The 12,899-nt window shown below is 35.3% G+C and overlaps 1 protein-coding gene across 5 annotated transcripts in view; it reads right to left on the bottom strand.

The window, feature by feature from the left end:
- The window catches only part of SLC4A7 (solute carrier family 4 member 7), a 124,262-nt gene that overhangs the window by 6,579 nt on the left and 104,784 nt on the right, over positions 1-12,899 (bottom strand). For all 5 annotated transcript variants that reach the window (XM_027088346.1, XM_027088345.1, XM_027088344.1 and 2 more), the window contains 4 exons: positions 10,019-10,087; positions 8,455-8,628; positions 4,795-4,926; positions 2,553-2,650 (listed from right to left, as the gene is read on the bottom strand). In XM_027088346.1, the coding sequence (XP_026944147.1) occupies positions 2,553-2,650; positions 4,795-4,926; positions 8,455-8,628; positions 10,019-10,087 (473 nt within the window). The remainder of the gene's footprint in view (positions 1-2,552; positions 2,651-4,794; positions 4,927-8,454; positions 8,629-10,018; positions 10,088-12,899) is intronic.

Raw genomic sequence — 12,899 nt, forward strand, 5'->3', positions numbered from 1 at the left:
ACAATTAGGATTTAAAAAAATTTTTTTCATAGCTTTTATTTATTTATTTTTTGTGGTACGTGGGCCTCTCACTGTTGTGGCCTCTCCAGTTGTGGAGCACAGGCTCTGGACACGCAGGCTCAGTGGCCATGGCTCACGGGCCCAGCCGCTCCGCGGCATGTGGGATCTTCTTGGACCGGGGCACGAACCTGTGTCCCCTGCATCGGCAGGCGGACTCTCAACCACCGCGCCACCAGGGAAGCCCTTTTTCATAGCTTTTAAAAGTCATTAAAAAGAATTCTGGGAAATGGGACACTTTAAAATTAGAAATTAAAATACTTCAACAGATAACACACAAAAAAGGTTTATAAGTACTGCTTTTAGCTGGTATTACCATATCAGTAATATTTTTAGTATGAAGGTGTTACTATATAAAATTTATCAAAATCCAAATACTGTCCTTTCATTATAAGAAACAAATGTAACCATTCCATGTCTCTGTGAAATATTGCAAAAATTACCTCAAGACCCCAAATCCAATAATGAAGATATCCATAATAATTTTGGGCTCAAGGTTGTCAGTTTGGACATGAAAGTACTAGGAAGTTAACAGGAATATATTTGCTAGTCCTTTTTCTTCACCAAAAGGAAAACATTTCATGCAAACAAGCGACAAATACAAATGTCAAATGAGATGTTAAATTAACAATGTGCTGGCAGCCAGGTTATAAATGACTAAAGAGCAGTCACCTGTTCACACTTTAAATCTCACGTCGTTTATGATGTAAGACTGCAGTAAAGAGTGAAGCGGCCACTGGAGACTCTCTAGGAATGGCTGCTTCACTAAGTGAAGTTTTTAAAAGTGCACAAATTTGGACACCCAAATTCACCATGGCAGAGACATCCAACTTGAAACCCTGTCTACCCCAAGAAAACGTTTTTTTGCTCAGTTGCCAACTTCAAATAACTGAAGAGAGAAGTTCTTGAAGCACTTTCTAGCTTCTAAATGATCTTCTCTAAGAACTTTCCTGTTAGTAGAAATTGAGACCTTTTTTGAAGAAAGTATACATTTTGTTTTTCCCCAAAATAAAACTAGATGGGAAAAATTTTGTCTACATTAAATAAATTATTTTCATATTTTATAGGACTTTATGGTTTCCAGATGCTTTCATGTTATCTCACTCCATTTTCATGGCAAGTAATTCAAAGCTACTTAAGATTTAAAATTCTGGCAAATAAACATGTCAGTCAGTTCCTGGCATTCTGGATGTTCAAGTTTTAATCCAAATGACATTAATCATGGTTCACGTCATCATTTAAAAGACAAAAGTAAATATACATATACTCATTCTTTTTGTTAAATATTTGACAGTGTAAGCATGGACTCCATTTAAATTTGTCAAGATCCATGTGTAATCACAGTGAGAAAGAGATAATGCAGGACCTGCAGAAATTAAGTGGCAAACAATCTCAGCAAACTGGTGAGTCACCAGTAACTATCATGGCAGTTCCTATACACTTTTTAGCAACAAAGTCAATACATTAATTCATTTAACAAACATTTACAGAATCTAGAGAAGCAGAGCACTCTATTTGGATATATCAAAATGTCTATACCTGGCATTTAATTTTAGGTATATACAAATTTGAGGGAAAATCATGAAAGGTGACAAAGAATAATACCAATGATACAAGTTAATACCAATGACAAAAGAGAAAAATTACTTGTGAATTCATTTATCAAAACTAATCAACATGTACAAGTCCAAATGCGCCCTTATAAAAACTATAAACATAAGTTAAAAATGAAAAAAGGTTGAAGCAAGATAATTAAATATCAACAAACATTTTCCATTAACTGGTCAAGGAAGGAACCTATATATATTCTAAAACTGACTTTTCTTCTATAAATGGCCAGTCATAAATAGAATAAATGTGTAGAAGAATCAGGTGTACATAAATAATAGAGGTTTTTAATCTACAAAAAAGCTTACATCTCCCAACCTCTGTACTTAGTTCTTAGATTCAAATATAAATCGCCAAAATCATACATGATAAACTATATATGAAACTTAATTTTTCCCTAGTATGACCCGTCACTGCCAATGCTCAAATCACACCTTTGGAAACCGCAGGAGAGTTCTAGGGCCTCTAAACATAGTCACATTGTCACAGGTTATCAAAAAATGGATTAAAAATGTTTATTTTCCAGCATACACCAACCCCAGTCATAATGAAAGGCAGAAAAAAAAAGCTGTACTACTGAGAGAATGGGAATATTCTAAGACTGATTTTAAACTTCACTGAAACAGAAGGAGTGATGAACGACAAGACAATCTCTGCTTGGCATGGATGCCAAGGTCTCCTTCACTCCTTCCTACAAGTGAGAAGGGGGATGAGCCAGTGACTTTCTTTTCCACCTACAGGAAGCCCTCCTTTAGCCCACATGTCAGATGCAGTGTTTGTCATCTTTTAAAAAACAGGTAACACGACTTTAAAGAAACATTGCATGGCTTATTCGTGCATCTGACATGTAAATGAAGCACATTTTAAAGGATGAAGCTGCATCTCACCTGTATTTTAGCGCCTTAACTGGAATCTGCAAGAGGCTTCCCCCTTCAAATGGAAGATGCACAGTATCTTCACCAGCTTGAAGCATTCTCTCAGCTTCCTTTAAAGCACATACATGAAGAGATTACTTTTCCCAGAATATTTCCAGGAGGACCAATTAATATATTAATATCTTAAAGAATCAGAAAACCAAACTGACATTATTTAATCTGCCATGACTGAAAATTTTACCATGAACACATACTTGTAGCACAAGCTGAAAACCACTTGTAAAGATTAATTTTAAGAGGTTGTAACTTTCACCTCTGTAAGTTAGTCACTGATACTGTTTAAATATCAATTTAGCTACATAAATTTTATTATCAACTATGACACAGGCATACAATGAGCGACAAAATTTTGTGAAACCTCATAACTCTCATTATAATATAAGCAAAACCTCACTTGGATAAGGCAGGGTTTCTCAATCTCAGCAATACTGACATTTAGAGCCAAACAATTGTCTGGGAGGCAGTCCTGTGTATGCAGGATGTTCAGCAGGCCACTAGATGCCAGTAGCAGCCCCTTTTTGACCATCAGAAAGTCACCCCAGGTTGAGAACACCTTAGCTATGAAACAGCCAAAATCATGACACAATTATAATGGAGAGGGGTGGTCAGTACAGGAAAGACAGAAAGAGCATTCTCTCCTCTGTCTTACTGATAGAAATCCCACTACTTGGGGGTGGCGATGCACCCAGTTTTAACAAAAATAATAAAAGATAAAAAAATAAAACCTAAACTAAATTTCCCAGCACTCCTTGCAACTCAGTGTGGTGCCAGTGGAAATTCCTGGATGCCATTTCTGGAGGGCAGGGTGGAGATATCCACGGTCTACCTCCTGCTGTCTCTGATGCTGACATGATAGCTCAAACTCAGCAGCCCTTCTGACCCATCAGGGGATTCTGAGGATGAAAAGTCTATGCCGAGCTGGGAGAAAAGCAGCAGAGTTCCTGATAACTTTGTGGAGCCATCACACCAGATCACTTACTTTCAAGATTCCTTTTATAGGAGAAAATAAGCTCTTGTGTTTAAGCCAGCTTTACTTTTGTTTTGTGATATGCAAATAACCTTATTCTCCCTGATACAGGGATAAGCAAGCAATTTTACCTATTTTATAAATAGATTATACCCTATTTGAAAAATCATCAAGTTCATAAACATTTACATACATATATAGCTTTGAAGGAAACAAAGCTCTTAAAAATTTTGGAGACTCAATTCAAATGTTTTAATTAGTGTCCTAATTAAAAAGTCAAAATTTTTGTTGAAAAGTAAATACACAACCAGTAATTTTGCCATAAATCAGCACTGAAAAATCAATCGAAACCATGAAAAAATGCCAACAAGCCCTAAACGCATTTGTCTGCAAAACTTTAATAAATGCTTTTCCATAAATACTATGCAATAAGTTATAAATTATGCTGATTTCCCTCAAAAATTAGAAAAAACCCCCAGCAATTCTGAGATCTATTTAAATAGGACCACAACTTTAAAAAATGTATATCTTCTTATCTTTGATTTTCAAACAATATTCTGAATGGGAAAATTAAGTGAGGCACTAAAATCAACAAAATCACCTATGCTACATACTCAAGTGTTTTATTTGTCCTTCTTACTAGGTTATAATATTGAGCTGGTTACTTAAAAAAAATCAAATTCAGAAAAGAGTATTTATGTAAATCTCAGTATACAAATCAACTAAGGGTACATAATATTGAATATAAAGACTAAAGTTTTACTATACTTTCTGTAAAAAGATATTTACTTAAAGTCCTTTTTGTCCTTACACTGGGTTGGCCAAAAAGTTCATTTCCATAAGATGTTACCGAAAAACCCAAACAAGCTTTTTGGCCAACCCAATATATGCCAGATTATTAAAATGCTGTTAAAATTAAAATGTATGCTAAAATGTACTTATGTACATTTAACATAAATGTACATAAAGGCAAGGGATAAAGGCAAGTTGGTAAAATGGGTAAGAGCCTGTGTTTAGGACAAACTACCTACTAACCTCTCTCTCTCTCTCTCTCTGTTTCCTCATTTGTAAAGTGGGGATAATAAAAGTACCTACACTTTATAATAATAAGGTTCTTAGGAGGACTAAAGGAGTTGATTCCATCAAAGTGACTATAATAGTGCTTGCTACTTGGTACAAAATATTAAAAAAGAAGTGAACAGTGTATATTTAAAATTCTTTTTTTACCTCTTTCTCTTTTTTCTTTTTGTCGTCTTCCTTCTTTTTCTTACTTTCTGGCATGAGATCATCAAGCCAACTAAGCTCTCTCTTTGTGAAACACAGATCCATGAGTTTGCGTACAAAGACTAACGCAAGAACCTTTAAAAAGTGATGGAGAGAATATTAAGTAACATCTAAAAATATGCAAATTATATCACTTGGAGAAAAAGTATTAAATCGTAAATTGAAAAGTACTTCACATATTTTATTTTAAAATGACTTCATACACCATTTATTTTTTTGTTTGTTTGTTTGTTTTTGTTTTTACGTGGGCCTCTCACTGTTGTGGCCTCTCCCGTTGCGGAGCACAGGCTCTGGACGCGCAGGCTCAGCGGCCATGGCTCACCGGCCCAGGCTCACCGGCCCAGCCGCTCCGCGGCATGTGGGATCTTCCCGGACCGGGGCACGAACCCGTGTCCCCTGCATCGGCAGGCGGACTCTCAACCACTGCGCCACCAGGGAAGCCCCATACACCATCTTATTTCAAAGAAACTGAGTCACCTATTTATCTTTTTCAACTTTCTGCTCAAAGACATAAAGGAAATGAGATTTTTAGCCTTTTCCTATATAAATCCCTTGAACTCTGCATAAAACTATAAAGCAGATTAACCGTGATGAGTGTCTTCACAAACATGATTATTAATTTTTATGATTACTTTACATTATGTACATTATTTAAGTAGATATAATTTTTAAAAATCTCTTCAGCAATGCATTAGAGAACCCATTTTCCAGCATTAGGTTTTAACTTTCAAATTATATTAGTGAAAAAGACACGTTATTCTTTAATTTGCTTTCCTTTAACTGCTGCTAAGGTTGAAGATGTTTTCAAATGTTCACTGGACATTTGTATTTCCTCTTCTGTTTTTGTTTTTTACTTAATTTAAAAAAATTCTTATTTTATATTGGAGTATAGTTGATTCACAATGTTGTGTTAGTTTCAGGTGTACAGCAAAGTGATGCAGTTATACATATACATGTACCTATATTCTTTTTCAGATTCTTCTCCCATAGAGGTTATTACAGAATATTGAGTAGAGTTCCCTGTGCTATACAATAGGTCCTTGTGGATTACCTTTTATATGTACAATAGTAGTGTGTATATGTTAATCCCAAACTCCTAATATGTCCCTCCCCACCACCTTTCCCCTTTGGTAACCGTATGTTTGTTTTCTATGTCTGTGAGTCTGTTTCTGTTTTGTAAAGAAGTTCCTTTGTATCTTTTTTTTTTAGATTCCATATATAAGTGATATCATATGATATTTGACTTTCTCTATCTGACTTACTTCACTTAGTATGATAATCTCTAGGTCCAACCATGTTGCTACAAATGGCATTATTTCATTCTTTTTTATGGCTGAGTGACATTCCATTGTATATATAAATACCACATCATCTTTATCCATTCATCTGTTGATGGACATTTAGGTTGCTTCCATGTCTTGGCTATTATATTGTGCTGCAATAAATACTGGGGTGCATGTATTTTTCGAATTATGGTTTTCTCTGGATACATGCCCAGGGGTGGGACTGCTGGATCATATGGTAGCAGCTCTATTTTTAGTTTTCTGAGGAACCTCCATACTATTCTCCATAGTGGCTGAACCAATTTACATTCCCACCAACACTGAGGAGGGTTTCAATTGACTTCTGTTCATGAATTCCTAAAAGTTCTGTGTAGTTTGTACAGAAACACTTTACCTGTCTTATATGTTACAAATATTTTCTCCCAGTTCACTATCTGATTTTAATGAGGACAAACAAAACAATTATCATGTGGTCAAAAATATCATCTTTCTTTTACTGTTGGATTTCTCTACCTTCTTTGAAAAATTACCTTCAATCACTGGATTATACAAATAATCTTCAAGATTTTCTACTACAATTCATTTTAACATTTAAATCCTGAATTGATTTATTATTTCTTTCTGAATATGATAAGATAGCAACTTTATTTAGCTCCCAGTATTCAGTCAAATCTTCTAATACTATATACTAAATTTTCCCATTTAAATGAATTAACACCTTTAATGAAATAATCCGCTTATGTTATTCAGGTGGTAAATTCTCATATATCCTTACAAATTTCTGGACTCATTAGTCTGTTTTTCTGATCTATTTGTCAATTCCTATGCCAACTTCATACTGTATTAGCTATGCTGACTTGACAGCAATTTGTAAATATTCAGTTATCAAAACACTATGGTGGGCTTCCCTGGTGGCGCAGTGGTTGAGAATCTGCCTGCCAATGCAGGGGACACGGGTTCGAGCCCTGGTCTGGGAAGGTCCCACATGCCGCGGAGCAGCTAGGCCCAGGAGCCAACTACTGAGCCTGCGCGTCTGGAGCCTGTGCTCCGCAACAAGAGAGGCCGCAATAGTGAGAGGCCCGAGCACTGCGATGAAGAGTGGCTCCCACTTGCCGCAACTAGAGAAAGCCCTCGCACAGAAATGAAGACCCAACACAGCCATAAATAAATAAACAAACAAATAAATAAATAAAAATAAAGGAATTCCCTTTAAAAAAAAAAAAAAACACCATGGTATTAGCATAGGAACAGTCAAGCCCCTCACCCCCGCACCCAGCTAGGAATTCTGAATTATAATTATCTTTGTTTTGTTATTCTCTGGTATTTATTATATCTTTATCTTTTCATTAATATACAATTTACATATAGTAAATAAAAAAATATCAGGTGTAGAGTTTAATGCTTCTGAAAAATACATGTACTCTTGTAAAGCAACCCCAGTAAGATACAGAATATTTCTACCATCCATGTTGTTGTGGCTCTGGTATTATTTTTCTCTATAAACTTTAAAATTACCCAGTTCACACTGATACCAACCCCCCCACACACACAAACACACATGCAATAAAACTAGTAGGCTTCATACTTGGAAGTGACATTTTTATAATACTAAGTATGCAAAACAAAGAACATGGTATATAATTTTGAATATTTTTTAGTGACTTTTCACTATTCATTTATAATTTAATTTATTTGTGATCAGGGAATATTAACTGTATAATTTTCACAACTTTTTAATTTTTAAAGATTTTCTTTTTGGCCATGTACATAAACCAACTTTTGCATAATATTTACAAAAGGATGCCTATTCCCTATTTGCAAAATGCAATTTTGAAATGTGATAATTTAATGATTAAATTATGAATAATTATTAAAGTATATGATAATGTAATGAATTATTAATATCATCTATAATCTTTATTACTTTTTGACTTCTAGATCTATTAATTTCTGAAAAAGATGTATTGAAATAGCCTATTAAAGAACCATGTTGCTCTGGTTGCTCTGCTTTTTAAGTTAGGCTACCATATTTGCTTCATAAACGTCCTAAACTCTGAAATTGTTTAAAAATACGGAACAGTGTTCTATACCCAAGGACTAAAAATCAAAAACAAACCAAAATTAGAAAATGACAAGCAAATTCAATTTTGAAAACTATTGGTTTCACAGCTAGAAAGGGCTAATTCACATTTCAAAACACCTAAGGTGCTTAAAATCCTTTACTCAAAGTCAATTATAAATATTAGTAAGATAAGTACTACCAAAACACATAAAAATGTTATTAATTAGTGATAAAGTCTGAAAAAAAAAAAAAACTTACCATCATGGGAAAAACTACTGCAGCAGCCGAAGCTTTTATCACCCACAAGAGGATCAGACAGGTGAGCTGGACGACTGTGAAGACGTGGACCTTCCAGAGGGGCACGTAGCGGAGGTAAATCAGGTCGGGCTGGTGCTTAGCAGGCATTCCAAATAATTTTATACGGTCAAAAAACTGGATATCGAATGGAAAGCAAAACAAGAAAAAGTTTTCAACAAAAATATCATTTCTGTTACTTAGGAAAAGAAATTGTATTCTGCTTTAGGGTTTTGTGATTTAAACTCTAACTTCCCTGATATGCCGTGATAACACAGGAGAATGTTTCAGTTTACAACATCTTGATCCAAGGAGAAAAAAAAAAAATCAAGGCAACCACTTAAACAAATGTAATTCATTAATCAGAAAACTCAAGTCAAAATGTTTTAAATTGGGGAATTAAAATATTTTGATAAATTTATCTGCTATAACCAAATGTACAAGTCATTTAATCTCTCTGACCTTGTTTTCTAATATGTAAAATAAAAGAGTAACAATCTCCCAAGGTACTTTCTAAGTCTAACATTACCAATTTTATGAAAATAACCTGAGGTAACAATTACTAATTTTTCACCCACTGAAAAGGAAACTATGAGCCAATCCCTTGGTCCTTTTGAGTTTTAATTTCCTCATTTATAAACCGGGAATAAGATCAGCCCTACATAACTCACAAAATTGTTGTAAAACAATCAGCTGAGTTAATGAGATCATCTCTTGACCACTGGAGAGTAGATACTGGACTGTGTTGAAAAAAAAAATGCTGGTGCGTCTGAGATACCCGGCAGCCAGAAGCCGGCAGCTCAGGACCACACGCTGCTCACGGCCGGGACTGGGTGAGTGGTGCCAACCCTGCCTGAGCAGCTACACGTTCTACACTAAGGCTGGATTCACACAAATCCTAATTCATTCTATCAGCTTGTTTCCCAAGAAATACTACAAATAAGACAAAACAGAGTAGTGAAAACACTAGATTCTAGCCTTGGCTCCACTGCTTACTTAGTTAAAAACCTTCAGTAAGTCTATTTCTGTTTCACGATTTACAAAATTAGTACTTCTTCCTTTCATATCCCAAAGTTGTTTTGAGGATCACAGAAAATCATCTGTATACTAGGCTCTATAAACTGTACTGCACCATACAAATGGCAGGTATTACCATGGTTATAGAAGACTAATATCTACATTTTCTTTTTAAGCAACTGAAATTACTGTTCTAACATGTCAGAAATAGCCCCTTTTCCCCCATTCCAATCCTTTTGATCCTCCCTCTTACTATACTAGTCTTCATTGATAGTTATCTTTCATTAGCTTCAATTAAAAATAGGTAAGGACATAACAGTTCATGATCTCACTCTCAGGGGGAAAAAAATGTTCAGTAAGCAATAATTACTTGGAAAATGTGGATTTGAAGTCACTAGTTAACCTGCCCCCAAAATATCAGAGAATAAATCACTACCATCAGAAAAACAATCATTGCAAATATAAAATGTTTAAGTTTTTTTTAGAAAGTTATTAAATGCTTAAGACTTGCCTGGATTCCTTTTAATGAGGAAACTCCCATATAAAGGAAAACACCATACAGAACAGGCATTGGAATAAACTGTAAGTAAAATGACCACAATTAGAACCCATGTTACCAGAACAATTTCACATAAAAAATACATAAAAACATAGTCAGTGCCTATGAGATAGAGTTAAAAGATCTTTCAGTGATGAGACTTTTCTATAACAAAGAAAAATGCTAGTAAACAATAACCTCCTTGAAGAATCATTTACCATCTACATGTTCCCTCCTAAGAAGGGACTGTGTTCCGTGGTTAAGAGCAGAAGTACTACAATCAGACTACTTGGCCTAAAAACCCAGTTTACCTCTTCTTGAGCCTTAATCTCTCTATTTTAGTTTCTGTATCAGATTGCCTTGAAGATTAAAAAACTTCAAATTCATAAAATATTCAGAAAAGCACATGGTACGTATCAATCACTCAAAAAGGGTTAGCCATTATTATTACTATCACTACCCCTACAGTGACTGCCATACAATACCATTTACAATACGTATAATAAACAAACACCAGCCTGAAAAAGAATGTCCTTGTTACTTTGGCAGTTAGGGGGATCCCAAACTGCCTACCTAGTCCATGCCCAGACATCCCACAGGAAAGCCAGCAACAGGCCCCATTCATTGATTCAAACACCACAATCAGCACTCACCCAAGGGAGAGACCTATAAAGAAAAAAGACCTAACAGCCAGAGGAGAATCACACTCATTCTCTAGTAAACAACCTCGTATGTCCTTAACTAAGGACCGTGGGAGAAAAGAAAACATATCAAAAATCTAATCAGTATCCTCAGGGAATCTCAAGAAAATATTTAATCCATAAAGCAACTTCAGAATGCTAAGAGAAATGAATAACCAGAATGAAAAAAAAAACTCCCAGAAATTAAAGATACAATTATCAAAATAATTTAAAAGAATTTTGTAACAACGATTTTGATAAGACTAAAGAGATCAATAAAATGATAAAGAAAATAGAGGAAATTTTAACAGTGAGAGAGAGTAGAGAAGAGGAATGTAACAACATATCTGGAAAGTCTAGTATCTGTCTAATTGAAAGTGAAGAAATATCTAAGAGAAAATAAAGAAAAGGAAATAAACAACTGAAGAACACTCCCACAGTTAAAGGCATAAGTTTCTAGAGTAAAATGACCCACAGAGAGAGAAGCAAGGTAAATTAAAAGTTTCTATTTACCTAAATATCCTAGTGAAATTTCCAAACTCTAAGAGTAAAAAGGATATTTTGGTAGCTTCTAGAAAGGAAAAAGATGCTTCTGAAGACACAAAAACCAAATAGATATCAGACCTCTTACTAGAACCACTGATCTCTAGGCAACAATAACTTTAAGACTCAAAGAAAAATAAATTTGAAACTTGAAATGAATATCCATCTATCAATCATAGAGGGTAATTTTGAAACATGCAAGAACTCTGAAAGTTTACTAATTATGGTACCAGACATGAAAAAATTACTCAAGGAATTCCTTTAGAGATACAAAAAAGAAATACAAGAAAAAGTGGAACCTGTATATGTACTTTTTTTTAAGTAAGAGAAGTCAACAAATGTTAAGAAAACTTCTCAGGTCTTGCGGCTTGGACTATTATTCTGAAACCACAGGAGTCTGGGGAAATAAGGGTTATTTCTGCCTCCACGCAGGCTGATCACACCGCCTAGTCCTCAGCGAATATTTATTTCATCATAATACTGATTACGTGTTCCCAGAGGGCTTACATTGCTATAATTTAACTTACAGAAAAAGCACAGAGTGTAAATGTTGGTAACCTTTACAATAATAATAAAACTAAAAACACAGCCAACCAAAAACAACTGATGAAAGGGAGAATGGGATGTTTGGGGTAAATCCTCATGAAAGACATAAACTTAGGTCAGAGGCTCTCAAGTTTTTGGTCTCAGGACCCCTTTATACTCCTAAAAAGTACTGAGGACCCTCCCCCCAAATACTCTTACGTGGAATATATATATATATATATATATATATATATATATATAGAGAGAGAGAGAGAGAGAGAGAGAGAGAGAGAGAGGGAGAGAGAGAGAGAGGGAGAGAGAGAGAGAGAGACATAGGTATAGATATATAAATAGGTATATAGGTATGTGGGAAATAGATATTCACCATATTAGAAATTAAAAGAAAAATTTTAAATAGTTTTTTTATTTTATTTTTGGCTGTGTTGGGTTGCTACACGCGGGCTTTCTCTAGTTGCAGAGGGCAGGGACTACTCTGTGTTGCAGTGCACAGGCTTCTCATTGCAGTGGCTTCTCTTGTTGCAGAGTGCGGGCTCTAGGCACATGGGCTTCAGTAGCTGTGGCGTACGCGGACTCAGTAGTTGTGGCGCACGGGCTTAGTTGCTCCACAGTATGTGGGATCTTCCCAGAACAGGAATCAAACCCGTGTCCTCTGCATTGGCAGGCAGATTCTTAACCACTGCACCAGCAGGGATGTCCCAATAGTTATTTTTAAACTCACTTCGAAATAATAATAAACCTATTACAAGTTAATATAAAAAACATATTTTTACTGGAAAACTATAATTTCCAAAGAACATAAGATTAGGTGAGAAGGGCAGCGCTGTTCTGTATTTCTGTAAATCTCTTTAACGGGTGGCTTAACAGAAGACGACTACACTCTCATATCTGCACCTGCATTAAATCTGCTACAATACATCGTTCTGGCCAAAGTCTATGAAGACAACCCGGCCTCAACACAGTCACATAAATGGGAAAGGGAGGCTCCTGCAGACCCCGGACAGAGTGTCAGGGACTCCCAGAGGTCCTTGAACTAGACTTTAAGAATCACTGTCTTAGGCAAAGAGATTCAGTCTAAAGATAATAAA

This window comes from Aethalodelphis obliquidens, unplaced genomic scaffold (genome assembly GCF_003676395.1).
Source record: "Aethalodelphis obliquidens isolate GAN/ISIS:26980383/991018 unplaced genomic scaffold, ASM367639v1 scaffold62, whole genome shotgun sequence".
Lineage (NCBI taxonomy): Eukaryota > Metazoa > Chordata > Mammalia > Artiodactyla > Delphinidae > Aethalodelphis > Aethalodelphis obliquidens.